Source organism: Heloderma suspectum, chromosome 2 (assembly GCF_057233095.1).
Source record: "Heloderma suspectum isolate Gila_16-S chromosome 2, 16-S_ref, whole genome shotgun sequence".
Taxonomy (NCBI): domain Eukaryota; kingdom Metazoa; phylum Chordata; class Lepidosauria; order Squamata; family Helodermatidae; genus Heloderma; species Heloderma suspectum.
This window is the reverse complement of record NC_139459.1, coordinates 377,050,565-377,065,157: the sequence shown is the minus strand read 5'-3', so window position 1 is coordinate 377,065,157 and position 14,593 is coordinate 377,050,565. Positions and strand designations below refer to the sequence as shown.

The 14,593-nt window shown below is 46.6% G+C and overlaps 1 protein-coding gene across 1 annotated transcript; it reads left to right on the top strand.

The window, feature by feature from the left end:
• Positions 1-3,950: 3,950 nt before the first annotated feature.
• Positions 3,951-10,101, top strand: LOC146356279 (uncharacterized). Its single transcript, XM_084831280.1, has one exon. The coding sequence runs from the start codon at positions 3,951-3,953 to the stop codon at positions 6,669-6,671; it is 2,721 nt and encodes a 906-aa protein (XP_084687406.1). The 3' UTR covers positions 6,672-10,101.
• Positions 10,102-14,593: the final 4,492 nt, after the last annotated feature.

The following is a 14,593-nucleotide window of genomic DNA, read 5'->3' as shown; positions in this document are numbered from 1 at the left end:
TGAGGTTTGTTGGCATTAGGGACGGAGCCTTTTCAATTGTGGCACCATTACTCTGGAATGCACTCCCGAATTGGGAATTTTGTTCTGCTGATAAGCTGGATTCTAATATTTATTGTGTTGTTTTTACACTGGCGTGATTATTTTTGCATCCTATGTTAGCAACTTTAAGTTCCCTAGTGGAGGAAAAACGGAACAGAATTCTAAAAAGTGGGTGAATAACTAAGATGTTTTAAATCAAGTCACAGCCCTGAATATGATTACAATTTTTAAAATTCATATATGCATCTCATCCTTTCCACAAAATATTCAGAGTGGAATACACAGGTTCATCCCATTTTATCCTTGAAACAGGTGAGGTGAGGTGGTGAGGTAATCTGTGTGGCTGAGCGAGGATCTGAACCCAAGTAACCCAGATTTAAGACGAACATTTGATCCACAGTAGAACAGGATTATACAAACATGGATGAGAAAGTATATTTTTATCGGATACGAATCCTAAACTTTTCTTAGACATTATTTTTAAAAATTGTGAGTCACAACTCACAAAAGTAATGCAAATAACACAATTTACCACAAAATCTAAGCATTTCATCTTGACAAAGAGGCCATGGCTCCTTGGTAGAGCCCCTGCTTTGCATGCAGAAGGGCCCAGATCACTCCCTGGCATGTCCAGGTAGGGCTGGGAAAACTCCTGCCTGAAACCCTGGGGAGGCCCTGCCCGACAGTGTGGCCAATACTGGGCCAGATGGACCAATGGGCAGGCTCAGTGTAAGGCAGCTTGCTATGTTGTTCCTAAGGGTCACCTCAGGAGCAGCTGTAAGAGAGCGCTTAGTGTCCCAGCATCCGCCCTCTGGGACACGCTCCCCACTGACACGAGGCAGGCCTCTTCAGGCTTGACGTTGTGATGTCTGCTGGCCTTCTCTGAAGGGTGACCCAGCCAGCACAGTGTTGGCTGAGTGGTGATTACTTTACTTTGTTTTTGGTGTTACATTTTCTGTTTTTATCATTTCTGCAAGCCAGCCTGCTAGCCCACTGGAAAGTGGTATATCAATTTATGTAAAGAATAAATAAAATGTCATAACTATCAGTATATTTTTGTGATGAGAAATGCATTTTTCCCCTTTCAGCTCCCAGCATCCTTTGAAGAGTTGACTGTGGGCTTCTCCAAGGAGGAGGGGCTCTGCTGGATCCAGAGAAGAGGGCTTTGTGTACAAGGAAGGCAGGATGGAGTAGAGGCATGTGGCCTGTCTCGGTGAGGATCCCCTTTCCCTTCCTTGTAAGAGAAAAATGATGAATGGTTCGTTTCTCCATTCTACCAAAGAGGGATTTTCATTCTTCTGCAAATACCTGTAGTTATCCACAGAACCTCCCTCCTCAGAGCACCTTGACACTGTTCCACAGCCCTTGCCAGCATTAAGGTTTTACTGCTGCAGTGTGCTGTCCAGGGGGCTGCCCTCGAGGTGGGTGTGTATACTGCAGTGGGTGGAGATTGCTGCTACCAGGTTGGTGCCACTAATCCACTCTAATGCTAATGCTATTTGATGTTTGCTACAGGACTTCCCTTTGCGAAAGCCATGTCGACTCTTTTTCAGCAGGACTTGTCCTACTATGTGCTTACTCATTCCCCTCCTTGACCCACCCCTTTATACTTCCTTTTTACCAGTTAGCTCATTTTAGAGAAGTTTGAAGCCAAATGTGATTGTGTTGGAATTCCCAGGTAATTTTATATTAAATCTGATTGCTGTGTTGTCACTGTTTCCAATTGGTTCAACAACATTTGCATCTCCTATGAAGTCCTGGGCGACACTGCTTAGGATTATTTGGAGTCCTCCCTGATTTCATTTTCCATCTCAAGAATACCCTGAGCATTTTGGTCTGGGGGATGTTAGCATGTTTATTAATGTACATTTCTTATTACATTTCTGTATCACCCAATAGCCGAAGCTCTCTGTGCGGTTCACAAATATTAAAATGGTAAGATATAAAATAAAATATGATATAAAATGTAAAATCTCAATACTACAATATAAAAGTGCACACCACAATAAAACCTAGCAGCAATTCAGGGATTTAAAATACAATAAGGGAGCAATCCTATGTGGATCAACAGTCACTTCCAACCCTGGGGGCGAGCGCCTATCAAGTGCAAGGCGGGAAGAGTGGTGAGGAGTGGATCTCCTCCTCGCTCCCGCTGCCCTGCTTTCATGGCTAGACAGCCAATTTCAGCTGTCTAGCAGCGGGATCTTGGAGTGCGGGAAGTGGAGGCCGGACGACACATAGGATGTGTCGTACTGGCATTTCCGACCTCCCTGCCCTGTTCGTGGGAATGACCCATTCTCACTGATCTGCACCGCTCTTACTAGCGTGGAGCCTGGGGCCAATCCGCACTGACTACAAGGCAGCACAGGAGGGGGTTGGTTCTCTGGGAATCGACCTCGGAGAACTGACCTATCCTATGGCTGTCTAGCTGCTAACTAGCGGCCATAGGATTGCGCCCTAACAGATTTAAAACATGAGAGCTAATGTTCCTGGTATTAAATTAGTTTTAGAGCCTTGTATTCTCACCCACAGTGCTTCTGTGAAAGAATCTCCCCTTTTCGGTTTTCTACTCTGCTCAGTGCTATGCTCTATTGGATATTTTATTGATTGATTGATTGCATTTATATACCGCCTTTTTTTCCTCTTGCAAGGAACCCAAGGTGGCTTACATTATCCTCCTCCTCTCTGTTGTATCCTCACAACAACAACCCTGTGAGGTGGGTTGGGCTGAGAGTCTGTGACTGGCCCAAAATCACCCAGTGAGCTTCCATGGCCAAGTGGGGACTAGAACCTGGATCTCCAGCAACACCTCCTCCAGTATACCCTTCCCTGTTCTTCCTGTATGGTTTATATCCAGAGATGACCATATCCTACTGATTCTCTCCATTCCACCATGCTCACTATAGCTAGGTTGTCAAGATCTCAGGCAGTGGTGTTTCCTGGTCCCGCTATACTGGGGGGATCCATTTCCCAAGAGATTCTGGGGCTCAAATCTGGAATGTTATGTGTCCAAAGCCTGGGTTCCATCTCTGAGCGATGCCAGGTACCCAAATGTGTGGATGATGTTTAGCATGAGCAGTGGTGTAAGTGTGCCAGAAGACTCGAGGTTACTGTATTACCATAACATTTGCATATCATTATATGTATTGATTTAAAAGGACATAACTCTAAAGCAAAAGAGTTCTTTCAAGGCAGTGTACAAACTTCACAAAACATCCTTAATGTACAGTTACGTTTAACTATAAAGTCCACATTCCTGCCATGAAGAAGCTCACCCACCCTAGCTTCCTTCACACTGTAATTTTTCTCTTCTTGGTAGCAATACACCTCTGCTTGGTACTATATTTCTTGGACCAGCCAGTCAAGTGACAGGACGTTAGGTGCCAGATTTGGAAGGATGACAAGGATGCAGGTGGATGGGATCAGAGAGTGCAAAACGCAGATCAGATGGAGAGTCCTGGCTCAGGCTGAGTACTGGAGATCATGAAAGTCTGTGTGAACTTTTGGCTTGCCTAGATCATGGCCTTGTAAAGCTGCGGGGTGCTGCTCTTCCTTGTTTTAGAAGTTTCTTCTTGGGAGGCATTTGGCAAACTCTCCTGAATTCAATGCATGGCTTGCAGCAGGCTCACAGAGTGGAAATGAATGTGGCCTTGGAAAGAATTTGATTCACTCTGTAGTGGGCAGAGCACCTCTTTGGAGTTGTTGCTCTGGACCTTACATTTGGCGATAAAGTTTGATTAGGTTTAGGGAACTGAAGTGTTCCCTTCTAATTGATTCCATCCCTAATTTGCAAGTGTCTTTCTTCATTGCACTCACTTTCTGTTTCTGTTTTTCTTTCAGACTGGGATGTGTGTGAGAAAAGAAATGAAAAAGCACATCAGGTGTCTGAGGAAAGCAGTAAGGGACCAGATATGGAAGAGAATGTTGGGAATGGAGATGGGATGAACAAGCTGGAGGGAAACCGAAGAAATAAAAAGAGGAATAAATGTCTGAATGCTGACCTCCATGCAGTTATGGTGCAACAAAAAGCACCCAAAGAAAAGAGAGAGAAGAAATCCCCTGTGTGCGGAAAAACACTCACCCATAAATCCAACCAGGATGAACATTGTAAAACTCACACAGTGGAGAAACGATATAAATGCCTTGAGTGTGGAAAGAGTTTCAGGTGGAGTTCTGTCCTTCTCGCCCATCAGAGAACGCACACAGGGGAGAAACCATTTAAGTGTCTGGAGTGTGGAAAAGCATATAGTCAGAAGGGGAAACTTACTGTCCATCAAAGAATACACTCAGGAGAGAAACCATTTCAGTGCCTGGAGTGTGGAAAGGGATACTGCCAGAAGGCTGCCTTTCAGTACCATCAAAGAACTCACACCAGGGAGAAGCCATTTAAATGCCTGGAGTGCGGGAAGAGCTTCAACAAGGAGGAGGCCTTTTCTTTACATCAAAGAATGCACAGAGGGCAGAAACCATTTGAATGTTTGCAGTGTGGAAAGAGCTTCAAGCACAAGAAAAGCCTTAGTAGTCATCAGATAATTCACACAGGTGAGAACCCATTTAAATGCCTGGAGTGTGGAAAGAGCTACAACTGTAAGAAGAGCCTTGCAACACACCAGCGACTTCACACCGGAGAGAAGCCATTTAAATGCCTGGAGTGTGGAAAGAGCTTCTTCTGGAAGGTGAGCCTTACAACACATCAGCGAATTCACACAGGAGAGAAACCATTTGAATGTTTGCAGTGTGGAGAAAGCTTCCGGTGGAAGGTCAGCCTTACAACACATCAGAGAATTCACACAGGAGAAAAACGGAAACCACTTGCATGTTTGCAGTGTGGAAAGAGTTTTAGTTACAGACACAGCCTTAGGCGACATCAGATGATTCACAAAGAAGACAACCCATATAAATGCCTGGAGTGTGGAAAGGGTTTCAGTCAGAAGCATGACCTTGTTAAACATCGAAAAATTCACGCAGGAGAGAAACGATTTAAATGCCTGGAGTGTGGGAAATTATTTCGTCTGAGGGGGGCACTTACTGTCCATCAAAGAATACACTCAGGGGAGAAACCATTTAAATGCCTGGAGTGTGGAAAGAGTTTCAAGCACAAGGAAAGCTTTACTACTCATCAGATAATGCACAGAGAAGGGAACCAATTTAAATGTCTGGAGTGTGGAAAGAGCTTCAGCTGGAAGAGTGCCCTTAGATCACATCAGCGAATACACACAGGGGAGAAACCCTTTGAATGTTTGCAGTGTGGAAAGAGCTTCAGGTGGAAGATGAGCTTTGCCACACATCAGTGGATTCACACAGGAGAGAAGCAGAAACCATTTGAATGTTTGCAGTGTGGAAAGAGCTACATTTCCAAGCACAGCCTTTCTCGTCATCAGATAATTCACAGAGAAGACAACCCATTTAAATGCCTGGAATGTGGAAAGAGCTTCTGTGATAAGTACGACCTTGCTAGACATCAAGGAATTCACAGAGGAGATAAACCATTTGAATGTTTGCAGTGTGGAAAGACCTTCATTTACAGGCAAAACCTGAAAATCCATCGGACAACTCACACAGGAGTAATACCATTGAAATGCCTGGAGTGTGGAAAGAGCTTCAACTGCCAGTCTGCTCTTAATTACCACCAAAGAACTCACACAAGGGAGAAGCCACATCAATGCGTTGAGTGTGGGAAGAGATTTCGGGATAGAAGTGCCCTTAATTGCCATCAAAGAACTCACACAGGGGAAAAGCCATTTCAATGCTTGGAGTGTGGAAAGCACTTTAGTCTGAAACTGTCTCTTACATTACATCAAACCACCCACACAGGGGAGAAGCCACTTAAATGCTTGGAGTGTGGGAAGAATTTCAGATGGAGACGGTCTCTTACATTACATCAAGCCACTCACACAGGGGAGAAACGGTTTAAATGCCTGAAGTGTGGAAAGAGCTTCAGATGGAAGCAAACCCTTTCTTTACATCAAAGGACTCACACAGGGCAAAAACCGTTTAAATGCTTGGAGTGTGGAAAAAGTTATAGGTGGAAGCAAAACCTTTGTTCACATCAAAGAACTCACACAGGGCAGAAACCATTTAAAAGTCTGGAGTGTGGAAAGAGCTTCTACATGAAAAGGGACCTCATTTACCATCAAAGAACTCACAAAGGGCAGAAACCTTTTAAATGCTTGATGTGTGGAAAGTGCTTCACTCAGAGGGCAACCCTTATTTCACATCAAAGAATTCACACAGGGGAGAAGCCTTTTGAATGCCTGAAGTGTGGAAAAAGATTCCGCCAGAGGGGTGCCCTCCAGTACCATCAAGGAACTCACACACACACCTCTTTGGAGGAGGAGGAGTCTGATGGTTTGGAACAACCCTTGCCCACAGTAGACCTGGGGCAACAGGAGAGATCCTGTGACACCGGTGCCGTGTCTGAGGTTCCCAGCAAACCATTGAACCCTGTCATGAGCCCAGCCATGATTCCAAATTCCCCTCCCACCACCCACGGCTCACCAGAGCACCAAGGGCAATGTATCACGTGGGATACTCAGAGCCACGGTGGCAGTGCCTACCTGACTCCCAGAATACCCTTTCACCCAGGAAATACGCATGAGTTAGGGCCTATTCAGGAGGAAGGGTCTACTTAAGAGGCAGCCTCAGATGCAAGTGCGAAAATAGGGTCAGCCAGAATATACGTTCTCCGTGTTCCCCAGACTTTTCCTTGGTTAACAGCTACCCTAGAGCTATTTCACTCCATTTACAGGTGGGAGGCAGGAGGAACTGTTTTAAGTGTCGAGTATAAAAGGCAGTTGAGGCAGGGCGCATGTCTTTGTTTACATCAAAGAAGCCTCACAGTACAAATGATTTAAATATACATGGGTGATTAGATTAATAATGCCCTGTTTCCATACTGTGGTTCCTTTTAAGGATGTAATTTTGTTAAACAATTATGTGTAACAAATGTGTAAAAAATTGATTATCTCCAACTGTGTCTGTTAACAGAAACTTTTATAATTTAGCAGAGTGGGAGACATGACTTTGAGAGATACTCCTGACTTTTAAAGCCCCCTGGACTCCCCCTAAATGTTCTGTAGAGTGTTGGGTGATCCTCTAGCATAGCTTGGAAAGTGACATCGTGGGCTGTAGAAGACAAGAGAATGTTGCAAAAGTCACATCCCTGCTTCTTTCCACTTCCAGAAGCATCTAGTATAGTAATGGGGATTCCTGGAGAATGAGCAGATGCATGGGGGGAGGGGCTAGCCAAGTGCATGACATTTTTCTGCCTGAGGCAAAGGACAAGAAGGTGCCCCCTCCCTTCCCACAGACAAACTTCGACCAAAGTGGCAGTTGAATCTTAGTTTAACCCTGACCCTCAGTGCTTTGTTTTGTAAAGTTTTAGGGGCTTCTGCCTTCCAAGATATCCTTGAAAAGAATGCAACCTCCAAGGAAAGAAGGTGGTTCTGGCTTTCCAGATCTTGTTTATATGATGAGGCCTGTTTGTTGATGTGTGCAATATTTTGGTCTTTTCCACTTAGATCAGATTTTCCACCTTGGTCCATTTTGGAATCTTCTAACGTGGATCCTCTCTCTAAATGGAAGGCATTAGGTTCTCGGTACAAACGCACAGGGTTCCTCCCACATAGTGTTAAAAGAGGTGAATCACATAATGTCACGTCAGTTACATTTTGATCCATTGTCAAGGGCTCCTTAATCCAGTAGCCAAGTCCAGACACAGACAAAGGGATTCTTTCAAAGCTTTATTCTTCTTTTACAACTTAACAACTCTACAGGTAGCAACTAGATCTCAGCAGCAGCATCCCTATGCCCTAAGTTGGAACAGTTGGTCCCCGTTTGAAAGGCAATTACTGGCAGACCCCTGAATATATGGACTAGGGAGAATCCCTCCCCTTTTCCCTTGGATCCTCTGGGCGCAACCGTTCTTTGAGCACCAACCGGGCGCTACGCCTCCTTTCCACGCCCTCCATTTGGTGCCGCTCTCTGTGTCTGCGCCGCGCATCCACCCAGTCTGCTATCTGTGCTGGGTCACTCCCTGGACTGCTTTCTAATCTAGGAATGTTGGTGGGAGGAATCTCTGTCAGCTGCGGGCCCTGGGGAAAAGGGGCGCGCTCCTCTCCCAGGAGCGACTGCTCTTCCTCCGAATCAGAACTACTCTGGGATTCTATGGGCTCAGTGTCCACCCTGACATCCATTTTGTCACGTGAAATCGACTCTGTGGGGAAACCCAAATTTAAAAATTGGTATGAAGATGTCTTTTGTGACGGAACAGGATGGACAAGTTGATTTTTTCCTTGGATCGACTAGTGGGTGGGGATGATGGGTTTCTGTCATTCTTGGCATGGTGTGCCAAATACGACTTGCCTGCTATGGCTGAATGGCTGTAATAGCAAATGCAGGTTTGGCGTTTACAGCTTCAGAGTCTATCGGAAGCACTTCCTGAGGCTGATCAGTCATATTGGCCCACAATCCATGCTTAGAGATACTTAGCATGGGTGGGTTTGGGGCCAAGTGCCATCAGTATGCCGATGATACACAGCTCTGTCTGAATCAGGTGAGGCTGTGCAAGTCCTGGATCAGTGCCTAGACTCAGTCATGGGCTGGATGAGGGCCAGTCAACTGAAGCTGAATCCTGACAAGACAAAAGCCCTGTGAGTGAGTGGCTCCCAGGTCTGGGAGATGGCCTCATTGTCCGTTCTGGATGGGGTTCCACTCCCTTTGAAAGATCAGGTTCATAGTCTGGGGGTACTCTGAGATCCATCACTGTCACTGGAGTCTCTGGTGGCCATAGCAGCTCATAGCTTTTGCCAGCTTCGGCTGGTTCATCAGCAATACCCTCTCCTAGACAGGGATAGCTTGGCCACAATGGTGCAGGCACTAGTAACCTCAAGGCTGGATTACTGCAATGCGCTCTATGTGGGGCTGCCCTTGAGGCTGGTCCGGAAGCTGGAGCTAGTGAAGAATGCAGCAGCTTGGCTGTTGTCAGGAGCTGCCCGTTTTCAGAGGGAACTTCACTTACTGCCTACTCGCTACTTGAATCATGTTTAAAGTTTTGGTAATAGTGTATAAAGCCCTAAACAACTTGGGACCGTGATACCTGAGAGAGCACCTCCCACTTTATCAACCTGACTGGTCACCGACGTCATCCGATGGCATTCTCCTAGTGCTTCCTCATGGACCTATGGCTGGATTGAATTCCCTGCCTCTAGAGGTCAGGCTGGGCCCAGCAATGTGTATTCTTGTGGGCTCCTGCTGAAAACATCCTTATTTCAGGAAGCCTTTCTTAACTGGCTAGGCATGGTTTTTAGAGGTGTTCTGTTTCTAAAAATGACTTTTGAATATGGGGTTTAATTCTTCTATCCTCTTATTTTTTTATCTTTTAGTGTTCACTGCTCCCAAATCTGTGTAAATGTGCAGTGGTATATAAATGTTGAAAATAAAATAAAATGAAATATGAATCATTGGTGAATAAACATGATACACAGGGTCTTGCCAGGAATAGGGAACTGGTGGGACGATCAATGGATCACCACTTTAGCGTCTGTATCTGAAGTGACTATGGAGCTCAGGTTCTGCTGTATTTAGCAAAAATGTTTCTTCTGTGTGCATTGGACCTGGAACATCTCTTTAAAATGGGTTTGTCTAAGTCAGCCAATTGCTGGAGGTGTAACACTGCTAATGCTTGTGTTAACCATATGTCTGGGCAATGCCCAGTGGTTGCCTCTTTTGGGGAGGAGGCTTTGGATGACTTCAAAAGGGGGTTAGCCTTTCCTCCAGGAATTTGTCTCTCAATGGCTACTAGTCCTGATGGATATATTCTACAGTCCAGTATCAGAGGCAGTGTGCCTACGTACACCAGTTGCTGGGGAACATGGGCAGGAGGGTGCTATTGTGCACATGCCTTGCTTGTGGGTTTCCCGTGGGCAGCTCATTGGCCACTGTGTGAACAGAATGCTGGACTAGATGGGCCCTTGGTCTGATCCAGCAGGGCTCTTCTTATGTTCTTACCTTATTATACAGATAAACCTTGCATTGCAGCACTCTTCAATATCTACAGATGTAAATGCCCTTGTAAATGATCTACCTGCTTCCTGGAAGTTAATGCGCGGTCAGCGCAAATGGACTCTCCACCTCCTTTTAAATGCCCACCTCCTTCAGTGCAATGGACTGAGGACCTAACAACACTTTCAGCATTTGAACAGGTGGTGTACAGATGCCACTTGCGCATACGTACTTCTGTGGACAATACTTAGCCCTATTTTCATTTGTATTTCGTATGCATGGGTTAAAACTGAGATATTCAAATCTAGATAGTGACATTTTTCCTTTCCTCATTTCACAGCAAAATGTAATTCAAAACAGCAGCACTGGCAGTGGGGTAGCATTCTCCACAGCACTTGAGGGCAGCAGGTTACTTTACGGGCTGCAGGCCAAGCCATGGGGCCCATGCAGTTCTGTCTTCCAAGCAACGGGAATGGGGGGGGGGGAATGGGGTTTGTGCTTTTGTTGCCTGGGTGTGGGGAATTAGTCTGTGTCCATTCCCTCAAGCTCCCCTTCCACGCTCCTCCCTCCCCTCCAAACACAAATGCACAAACCTCAGTGCTGCCTCTTTTGTAACAGTCATTTTAATATTCTCTTTCCCTCTCAGGACTTTGGTGGAAATACAAGTTTCAGGCCCCATTTAATTAGGGGAAATTTTCTTTACTGTTGTATAATCAGAATCTTCCCCAAGCCGGCTCCCTCCAGAGGTGTTGGACTGCAGGTCCCGTTATGCCCAGTCAGCAGGCCAATGCAAGCTCTGGTCCAACACGTCTGGAGGGAGGCTAGTGTAATATCTGGAACACTGCAAGTCCTTTAGGAGCAGCAGAGGAGTCTGAACAAGCCTCCCTGAGCCAGCAGGAGCCTACCTGAACCCAGAAGGGACAAACAAACTAGAAGCATGCAGTGCAGAAACTCCCTTAGGAATTGTGTGAACTACAGTTGTCCAGTGTGGGGAAATCCAGCCCTCTTGGGGCTCTGGAGAGCCAAGCCAGGGGCTCTCTGCCGGAACTCGCGGGCGCTGTGCTCAAAGGTCTCCTCCCTCCCGGAGAACATATTACAATAGGGTTCCTGAACCTCTTTCAGGCTGAGGGCCAAATTTAATTCCACAGAAGCCCTTGGGAGGTGCATTCCAGTGGTGGGCAGGGGAAAAGGAGCCAGCCAGAAAAACCAGCATGTTGTAACTTAAACGTCTTCCTGCCAGTAACTAGGCTTTAGGAGAGGCATTTGAATGGCGAGAAACTGGGAGAAAAGTGACCTCAAACTATCAGTGGATAGCGGAAGGGGGTGGGCCACTCCAGGGAACCAGCGTTTGGCTTCCAGGCCTGAGGTTCTTCACCCTTCATTAAGCTGTTACCACACCACTTAAATGCTAACAATGCACAGTAAAAACAATGAAACACATAGTGGTTTGGACTGCAGAATCTCTCCATCTCTGGGTGGATGGTGGAGGCTGGAGGTCAAGTAAAGCTGCTGGTCTCACAGGCAAAGCAAGCTGCACACTGTCCCTGTCTAAAGTGCAACACCAACCTTCACAACAACAAAACCACATTTAGATTTAGTATTTACTGCTCAGAAAACTCTAGAGGTAGTAGTAGGATGGGGTGGGAGGGGGTGTGACACAATGTGAGTTTATTTTTCCTGTTTTTCCTGTTGTCTTCCCCATATTTCCTTATATCCACATATATTTCCCTTAAATTGTTAAGTTTTTATCACTTATATTAATCTCTTAAATCCACTTTTGATTTTTGTCAATAAAGGTTGCTTCTCTCCCTACTCCTAGTAGATAACCTTGTAGAACTCTTGATCTCATGTTGAAATGTAACAAATGCAGTGTGCAACTAAAAGGATGTATGCAAAGCTTGACCCTGAATGCAACTTGAATTGTAAATATTCTGAGTGAATCCTTTTAGCCAAAACATTTGGGTGTCAATGGAAACATTCTAGCCCAGGTCAGGAAAGGAAGGAAAGGGGGGCGTGGGGAAGACTGTGAATGGAGAGTGGATGGTTTTATTGCAGAAAGGCCTAATGGGGGTGTTTTGGTATGTGCTGAAGATTGCCAAAGTATCAGTTACAAAAGATGGAGATGGGCCAATAAAGAGGGATATCAACAATGTTTTAATAACAAAGAACAGTACTTTACAACCTTGAGAGATGTTGGAGAGTCAGAAGGATGTGTCAATCTGTCAGTCACAACCATCAGTCTTGGAACTTGGGATCAACAAAGAACACACAGAACCCCTCTTTGATGCCATAGGCCCCAACGAAGGAAAAGCGGATAAAACCCCTGAGCCTGCCAGTGTTCAGGAGGGGCATCTTGTATCTGGATCATTGTATGTGCACATACCAACAGTACCCTCAATCCACAGGACATGTGTCAAATGCTTTGCAGTGTGTGGTGAGTATGTGCTGGGTAGAATTCAGGGAATAGGATTTTACCGTCCAGGGCATAGATAAGGTGCAGTTATCTTTGCACTGTCATACTGTTTTGGAGGTTTTCATACAGACAGCAGGTTCTGGCTTGAGCCTGGCTGAAATGGCATGCCCATTACACAGTCAGCAGGCTGTGGTGTGAGCTTGGCTGTAGGGAAGCTGTGTAACAAACAGACTAACTGTATATTTAGTCATTTAAGGCTGCATTTGGGTAACTACGTTGTGACCAAGAAGCGTATAGTTCCTTGAAGTATTTGCTTGGTTGTGACTAAGGAGCATGTAGGTCCTTGAGGTATTTGTAACTAAGTTTGTAACTAAGAGGTGAACTGCCTCTTAAGCCTCAGATAGTTTGCATCTCTCTGAGGAGGCTCAGCTGTTTATTGTCAATAAATCTCCTATTTCTTTCACCTACATTGGTTGTGTGTGTCCCATTTCCACCTCAAAAGATCCCAAACCCCTCAGCCTGATCAACTGAGGGGTCATGGGTATAAATTAAAATTCAAACCTCACAGGTGGATGCATTTCCCTTGGATCCAGCAAAGGCAAAATGCCCAAAGCACACAGGAGACCAGCTAGCAAAAAGGCTGCTGACACAGCGAAGGCACCCAGGCTCCCAGCATAGGAATTGTGCTGCAAAAACTTGTGGGATCCATGCTGGAGGCTGGATTTTTCTCTTGGAGTGTTTCCAGACTGAAGGCTACCACTCAGAATGCACAGTGCAGCTATTCAGCTTTTTCGCCTTGAGTTTTTCTTCTGGCAAAGAAGATGTAAGAAACTGTGGGAAAACATGGGACGGTTACAGATGGAAGACCATGTGGTAGAATCATAGAACAGTAGGGTTGGAAGGGGCCTACTAGACCATCAGGTCCAACCCCCTGCTCAATGCAGGAATCCAAGTCAAAGCATCCCTGACAGATGGCTGCCAAGCTTCATCTTGAATGCCTCCATTGTGGGAGAGCCCACCACCTCCCTGGGTAATTGGTTCCAGTTTCCTATCGCTCTAACAGTCAGGACGTTTTTCCTGATGTTCAGCGGGTGTGTACCTCCTGTAAAATTCCGTGTTAGAGGCAGGGCGATTGCACAACAAAGGCCTCGCCTGGAATCACCCTTGGGTTGAAGCACGGCAGGTGCCATCTTTCAGCCCAAGACAAAATCTGCAGGTGGGAGAGGGAGAAAGAGGCGGAGTGGGCGCTCCTCCTTTCCCCATTTCAGGCACAGCCTAAATTATACTGCTGAAATGAAGAAAGCTTGGAGGAACCAGGAGTGGATTTATCTGTAGGAGGACTGAGTGCTTCACTCGTTTCTGGCACTAAAATATTTCCTGGATTTCAAATTCCTCAATTCTGAGTGTGTGGCCTCTTTTGCATCAGGCTCTAGTTGGTGGATCTCGGGGTTTTATTAAAACAAGCAAACAAAACCTAGATCCTGCAAGGCTCAAGTCCGCCCAGGCCTGTCCTACAGAGAAGACGCTCAGGGGCTGCATCAGTGATGGATGGACTCCCTCACTGCCTAGCGGGTCACTCAGGCTACCTGAAGCAAGTAATGGACGATGGAGAGATGCTTCTGAAGGGGCCACAAGAGGGTAAAAAGTCTGACCCACTTGCACTTTCCTCCCTCCCCTCGCCCTTCTTCCCAATAATGGGCTTCTCAGTGTGTCAAAGAGGTGGGATCCAGTCACCTGGAGTCCCTAAAACTCTTCAGAAGACACGTTTGGGGGTGAGCTCCACAGCGGGGAGGAACGGAAGGATGCGGAGGGGCTGGTCCTGACAAGCGGCGGTGCAACCGGGCCAGCTCAGCACAGATCAACAGGGAAGCAACGGGGTTTCTGGCGGCTCTGCGAATCTCTCCCCTTCCCGGCTCCTCCTCGGGGGAAGGAGCAACAGCCCCGCCGGCCTCCCACCGCCCCTGCAGCCGGAGCGCGGCTCCCCTCGCGGCCTCCCCCAGCGAAGAAGCCGCAGCCCCGGAGGGGCCCGCGGAACTCGCGCGAAAGCGTCGGTGACCCGTGCCCGACCCGGGTTAAAGGTTCCGCGAACGGGCGTCGTAGCTCTCCAAGGGTTAAGTGAAACGAGCGGTGGCTCCTAGA

Coding starts and splice junctions, on each gene's coding strand:
- LOC146356279 (XM_084831280.1), top strand. CDS start 3,951: ATGGAAGAGAATGTTGGGAATGGAGATGGGATGAACAAGCTGGAGGGA.